This window comes from Bufo gargarizans, chromosome 3, assembly GCF_014858855.1.
Source record: "Bufo gargarizans isolate SCDJY-AF-19 chromosome 3, ASM1485885v1, whole genome shotgun sequence".
NCBI classification, from domain to species: domain Eukaryota; kingdom Metazoa; phylum Chordata; class Amphibia; order Anura; family Bufonidae; genus Bufo; species Bufo gargarizans.
Window position 1 is genome coordinate 508,517,403 of NC_058082.1, and position 7,620 is coordinate 508,525,022.

Here is a 7,620-nt window from a genome sequence, read left to right on the forward strand (position 1 = left end):
ACCCCTTTCAAGGGCTCCTTTACTCACAGTTTTCATTTTGGCATTTTTGGGGCCAAAATACACACATGGAAAAACACATATGTTGATCATTTTTTTGTAATTTTTGAGGGTTTTTTTTGTCCCTCTAGTGTGTTTTAGCACCTTGTGTTTTAATGCATTTTTCCACATGCCTAGTTTTTTTTAAAAAAATATGTGCCTCCCATTATGTCATTTTCTCTGTAGAGCTGTATGGGAAAAAAACATTAGGAAAAAAAAGCATGCAAAAACGCCATTTAAAAAACACTGATACACACTGCATATAGAGGTTTATGGGAGAAAAGTGCCAGACCTAGAGCATGCTGCAATTAAACGCAAAAAATGCACCCCAAGGGTGAAAATACGCCACTAGGTAAAAACACCTGTTTGTCTATCATTTAATATCTCCCATAGACTTCTATGAAAATTCTGGAGTTGGCATTTTTTGCCTAAAAACACAGCAAAACAAATCAAACTCACTCAAAAACACAAAACAAAAAGTATGAGTGAAACCAGTCTAAGGCTACTTTCACACTTGCGTTTGGTGCGGTTCCGTCATGGATCCGTTTGTATTATCTTTAACACAGCCAAGGCGGATCCGTCTTGAACACCATTGAAAGTCAATGGAGGACGGATCCGTTTTCTATTGTGCCAGATTGTGTCATAGAAAACGGATCTCTCCCCATTGACTTACATTGTGTGTCAGAACGGATCCGTTTGGCTCAGTTTCGTCAGACGTACACCAATGTCTGCCTCCAAAGCAGAATGGAGACAAAATGGAGGTAAACTGAAGCATTCTGAGCGGATCCTTTTCCATTCAGAATGCATTAGGGCAAAACTGATCCGTTTTGGACTGTTTGTGAGAGCCCCGAACGGATCTCACAAATGGAAAGCCAAAACGCCAGTGTGAAAGTAGCCTAAGGCCTCATGCACACGACAGTTGTTTTTCTCGGCCTCCGTTCCATTTTTTTTTCTTACGGATAGGATAGGGACCCATTCATTTCAATGGGTCAGAAAAAAAATGCTGATAGTTCATCCGTTTGTGTTCCGCATCCGTTGTCCGTTTTTCCCTTCAGCAAAAAAAAAATAGTGCATGTCCTACTTTTTTCAAGGATAGGCACTTATTACAAGGGATCTGTGGGAAAAAACGGATCCTCCCAAAAAAAGGATGCTGCATCCGTTTTTTTTTTGCGGACGCACAATTTGCAGACGCAAAAAACAACTGTCGTGTGCATGAGGCCAAATCATGTCTTTTATTTTATATGATTATATGATATTTTATATGATTTTCTTCCTTTAGCCAACTTTCTCAAATTCCTGGATAATCCCTTTAAATCTTTAATAGTCACTTAAAAGATGCTTAGAAGAATGACAGCATTCATCTGTACTCTGATGTCATGTGAAAGTTTAAGCATTCAAATACTGTGTAAAGCACTTTAAGTGCAAGGAAAAAAAAACTTAGGTTAGGAAACCATTTCAAAATTAATCAGCAAAATGACAGGTCCTCTTTACATTCCCCTGATGAGGGATATAGGTACATGTGTGAACATGTACATATACCTATACTAACTAATGTGCAACAGAAATGTAAGACAAATCTGATATACGCAATTAAAAGTGAAATTACATGTGTGTGGTTCTGTGGGTGAAATGTAAAGTGCTTCTTATTTTTTAAGACGTTCTTCATCAGTTTAATTTTTCATCAGTTTTTACTTTTTGAGTTATTTCTGTAGCCTTTATGTACCTTCTGAAATGTACCACTGTTCCTTTAAGAGTCCCTCCTCCCTTTGAGTGTTGTGACATCACTTGCACCTGATGCAGCTATAAAGGACAGGTGCAAGGATCCGTTACACACTAGCTGGTCTCAGTGAGCGAGTCTGAAGACACAACTAGAAAATTTACCATCTGTTATCTAAAGGATATTCTGGTTGGGCTAACCTGGGCAATAGTCCAGAGAGAACATTCAGTCAGGGACAGATCACGAGAGAGCACCAGGAGGTACTGAACAATACCAAGGCGTATCCCTGAACAAGACTGAAAGATTGTACGAGCAACAGCTAAAGGCTCTGAACTGGAAAGAAGTAAATAGAGGAACTCATTCAACAAGAGAAAATTATTCCCTAACTACAGAACACTCTTCAGTGGTGAGTGCTCATCTTCTACAAAAGGGGAAAAAAGTAAGAGGGAACCATTTCCAAAGGAGTGTAGCACCTCAGTTGCGCTTACACTCAAAATAATTATTTTGTCGCTAAATTGATACTTCTCAATTGGCATCATGTCTATGGGACTTGAGATCCTAGGTGTGGCCCTGTCCATTATCGGCTGGCTTGGTACTGTTGTCTCCTGTGCTCTTCCTATGTGGAAGGTGACTGCCTTCATCGGCAACAACATTGTGGTGGCCCAGATTATCTGGGAAGGACTGTGGATGAATTGTGTAGTACAAAGCACTGGGCAAATGCAGTGTAAAGTCTATGATTCTCTGCTGGCGCTTCCTCAAGATCTTCAAGCTGCTCGAGCCTTGATGGTTATCTCCATCGTCATAGCTGTACTTGGAGTCCTCATCTCCATCATTGGAGCGAAGTGCACCAACTGTGTTCAAGATGAGGCAGCAAAGGCCAAGATCATGATTGTATCTGGGGTTATCTTTATTCTTTCAGGACTCATGACACTCATCCCTGTCTCCTGGTCAGCAAATACAATTATTCGTGATTTCTATAACCCTCTAGTTGTGGATGCTCAAAAGAGGGAGTTGGGGGCATCAATGTACATTGGGTGGGCAGCTTCAGCTCTTCTAATGCTTGGAGGTGCCATGCTATGCTGCACTTGCCCACCAAAACAGGAGAAATACCCTGCATCAAGAGTGGCTTATTCAGCTGCAAGGTCCACGAATCCTGGTTATGATCGGAAAGACTACGTCTAAACTGAAAACTGCTCTTCCACAGATTATAAAACTTTCATGTATCAAGTGAGCAGAGTGGCTTCTGACATGCAAAGAAGATGAAGCTAAATATCACTGACTACTAAGTCCAACATGTGCAAAGCTTCTGTAAGATGTAGTGTTTTACATAACATATATATTATAGACAGCATTGTGTGTGTGAGTGCATGTACGTGAATATGCAAGGTCCATGAATGGTTGTTCTTCATTGTCATTGTGGCATTGGTAGATTACTCTTGGGCTGGGAGGAGCAGTCTCTCCTGGCATAGATGAGGTGGCCTAATTTATGTAACTCTTTTCCATAGTAAGATGCTTACTTAATGCATTTTGTCCCACTGAAAGTCAATAGGCTACAGCTGCAGGGTCAGCTGGGAAACTCACCTGCAGATACCATAAGTAACAACTTCATACAGTTAAAGTGTTGCTGTACTTGAAAAAAACATTTGATATGTTACAGCGACATACCAAAGGTTTTGATCGTGGGGGACTGAGTGCTGAGACCTCCACCGATTGCTAGAGCGAGGGGAAAAATAGGCTTCCATTGAGCGCTATCACTCCTTGCTGCAGGATAGGCTCAATAGAAAGTCTATGAGCCCATCTCAAGTCCATCTCCTGCAGCAGGTAGAAGAAGCTTTTCTCTCCTCATCCTAGCGATCAGGGGGGGTCTCTGCACTCGGACCTTCACCGATCAAAACCTTTGCTATGTCCATATGACATATCAGAAGTTTTTTTTGTTAAGGTGTACTTCAACTGTAGACAGGGAAAGTATTTGTCTTAGGCCTCTTGCACACAAACGCAGTTTGCGGTCCTCAACGTCTGTGTGGTGGCCAGGACGGATCAAGACCCATTCAACTTGAATGGGTCCGTGATCCGTCCGCACCACAAAAAAACTGAACAAGTTCTATTTTTTTGCGCTGCGGAGGCACGGACAGAAACACCACAGAAGCACTCCGTAGTGTCTCCGTGGGGTTCCGATCCGTGCTTCCGTTCCGCATCTCCATGACTGCGGAACCATTCAAGTGGTCCGCATCTGTGCCCTATGCGGGCCTCAATATGGCCACGGGCACACAACGTTCGTGTGCAAGAGGCTTTATAATCAGTGAGAACAATGTATATAGCTTTTTTATTTGTTATATATGCAGATATTATTTCTATTAAACAGCTTGAGATTTATACCTTAAAATGCATCTTATTTATCCAACTGCACAGACTTATCAATTCTATCATTTTTATATCTTGTAAATAGTTATGTTGGTAATAAACCAAGAGTTTCTGCATGCTGACATCCACTACTGTTAGACATCTACAATTTGCCAAAGCGTACATGTAGACATGGTTACAAATAGATGCTTATGGCAAATGCATGTTGTAGGGCTACGTATAACTTTGCAGCCTTCTTTAGAAGTATTAAAGGTCCGATGTACTATTTCAAGCATCTGTAATTAAAGATTAAATTATAGACTTTACTGATACTATCGGTGAATACTTCTTGGCCTCTGGTTCCTATTGTCCTTTGTCCACTCCCTTCTCCTCCCTCCTTCTTGGTCTCTCTAAAACATTAATGCTCTGCTGGAATTTGACCCTTTCCATCTTGCTTTCAATTCCCTTCTAGTTACTGTTTGTGTTTTTACATCTAGGAAGTTTTTCAAAGCTTTGCCCATGTTTTTCCTACAGCTTTATCAATTATCTTGGGATAAATCTGGTAATAAATGAGATCCTTGTTAATAAATAACATTTCAAGCATTCTCCTTTACTAGAGGAGCTGTTGACACATTCACAGTTTAGCAATTCACTGCCAGAATGACCTCCACACATACAAGTTGCTGGCTACTTTGGAAAGTCAGGGTCATCACGTTGTCATATTAAGTTACATTCATTTACTTTAGTCAAGAATCCGCTGTTATGGAACTACCCGTACACTGGGAATTTCCAGTTACTCATATGGATAGCCATACACATTAGGTTAATTTCGGCAGTTTGGAAGCGTCCTGAAAGATTCGGCTGTTGGATTTCAACATGTTCTCAGAGGAAATAAGCTGGCACCAGAGGAATCTGGCAGTCGCTTACTTCCCGCTCCCCATTCAGAACACATGCATACTCAGCCGAGGTTTAAAGAAGTTGTGCAGTGCTGAAATATTGATGACCTCTCCTCAGGATAGGTCATCAATATCAGATTGTTGGAGGTCTGAGTCACAGCACACCGCCACGACGCACGGGTAATTTTGAAGCGGAAGCAGTGCTCGCACGGGGGCTGCTACCCATTCAAACAGCTGATTGGTGGGGGTGCCACGAGTCACACTCCCAACAATCTGATATTGATGACGTATAATGAGGACAGATCATCAATATTTTAGCGCTGATCAACCCTTTTAACTGTCGGCCAAATAAGCCTTCGGGCAGCTATCTATGGGTGAAGACCAGGAATATAATTTGAATGAAGAATTTACTTTAGGGATTTCATATTTGCTTTTTCCCTGTGTGCTTTTGATAGGGGCAGACTGATAGGTGTACAGGTCTTATTAACTGAATATTTACTTATGTATTATCAGCTCAGGACACAAAAACCTTCTAGAGATATTTGATTCAGATATTTCCAATAAATCCTAAGCTTTAGGGTACAGCCACACGGTCAGGTTTCCTGATTCAGTTTTGGAAGTCAAAATCAGTAGTGGATCATAAAAGGAGAGAAAATATAAAGGGCCGACTTCTCTTCTGATTTTTGTTTTTTATTCGCTCCTAGTTTTGGCTTCCATAACTGCATCAGGAAACCTGACCACGTGGCCGTACCCCTACACTAGCACTGGTGCAACAGTACATATCTACAGTTAGCAAGGTAGTAGCTGCAACATTACAACACTTGAGTTTTTATGTGTCTTTCCTCCCCCATGAATATTAAAACATTGTATTTGACAGTTGTGTTTTTATATTTCAGTGTTGATGCATAATAGGAGGAATCTTATAAAAGCCTCATAAACTAGCACTTCATATATATGGCTGCAAAAAAAAAGATAGTCTGCGCCTCAAGGTAAACCTGAAGAAGGCAGATTTTTCTTGTGTACCGAGCATTTCAAGGCTTACTGGTCATTCTCTTCATCTGCAATGTTTCTGAAATTAATTTAGGATCCACTTCGGCTTTTAGCTAAAAGAAAAATCTCTAAAAGTGGTGTCTCACTTAGTTTTTTTCTGTAGGTTTTTTTTGAGTTTTTTTTTACCAATTGGCATTTTTTGAGACTTTTTGTATGCCTTGTGTTTTTTATAGCGAAGAATGTACCGCCCTGTAATGTCACTTCTGTAGAGCTGTATGGGGAAAATACATTAGCCCGAAAAACACTATTAAAAATGGCAACACACATTGTACATGCATTTTTCAGCAGGGCTGAAAGTCTATAGGACAAAAAATGCTAGACAATGAGGGATAAATCACCAGACCAAAAACATACTAAAAGAAAAAAGAAAATGACCCGAAAACCACAAGAGTCAAAATAAATGGCACTAGAATTTTTTTTGTGTGTGCGGTGTTTAATATTTTATCATAGACTTTTAAGTAACATTTGGGGAAAAAAAGAGGCAACAAAAAAAAAAAAAAAGAGAGTAAACCCCCCCCCCCCAAAAAAATAAAATAAACCCTTTGCGTAAAACTAGCCTTAGGGTGAATTTACACATAGGTTTTATTGGTATTTCTTGCTCATATAGTTTTTTGTGCTGTTTGCAAGCATTTTCTATGGTGATCTTTCACTAGTAAAAGAAAAGAACACCGCAGCACTTTTGTGTGTGAAAGACCCCTAAAACTACCCTGTATGAACACAACCTAATATGTCTGGCACTGAAAGGGTATATAAACATGACATTCGGTAAACTATCAAGCAGACTATTGCTTAACTCCAGCACTGTCACACATCACACCTCCGCACTGTATTTATTGATCGAGGAGCTGACGAAATTTTACCTAATACCAGGAAAAACTGGAATATGAGGACTTTTTTTTGTGTGTGATTAGGTTAAGGCCACGTGTGCAGTTACGCAGATTTTAAAGCCGAAACCAGAAGTGGATTAAAAAAATAGGAGAAGTAGTGTCTGACCTTTATACTTATATCCTTTTATGATCCACTCTTGATTCTGGTATAAAAAACTGCATAAAAAACATGCATATGTGGCCGTACCCTCCGATTGTTACCTATCATATTGCTGTATTAACCATCTTTATGTTTATATTACTGAGAAACTGCTGTTTGTTTTAAGTTAACTTTTCAATAAAATGTCCTCCTGCAGAGTGTGTTTGGCTTTGTGTCACATACAGACCTTTTTTGTTTTACTTCTCTCATTGAACACGAAGGAGGACAAAGGACACTGACAAAGCTACGGAGACACAATCTCACGGATTTATTTAGATTTGACAATATCATGTATGTGTATTTGACTATAGGGTAAGTGCATAAATAGAATAGACAAATTGTACACCTTTACCAAGCGCTGACACAGTTGGCATCCTGGTACTTCCTGCGGGTAAATATCCTTCAATATATTTTTGAAACTTAGAAAGTGGAGAAAGCATTAATCAGGTATTACCAGGTTAAGGTAGGGCCAAATGGTGACTTGTGTTTGTACGGCGTTCCAGCATCATGGGCATTTTTAACTAGCTCCAGGAGCAGGGGCGGACTGGGAATTTA

At 40.1% G+C, this 7,620-nt stretch overlaps 1 protein-coding gene across 1 annotated transcript; it reads left to right on the forward strand.

The window, feature by feature from the left end:
* Positions 1–1,839: 1,839 nt before the first annotated feature.
* On the forward strand, positions 1,840–7,221 carry LOC122930490 (claudin-3-like). The gene has a single exon (XM_044283936.1). The coding sequence runs from the start codon at positions 2,291–2,293 to the stop codon at positions 2,933–2,935; it is 645 nt and encodes a 214-aa protein (XP_044139871.1). The 5' UTR covers positions 1,840–2,290; the 3' UTR covers positions 2,936–7,221.
* Positions 7,222–7,620: the final 399 nt, after the last annotated feature.

What these genes read in the sequence shown, in the direction of transcription:
- LOC122930490 (XM_044283936.1), top strand. Translation starts at nt 2,291, where the DNA reads ATGTCTATGGGACTTGAGATCCTAGGTGTGGCCCTGTCCATTATCGGC.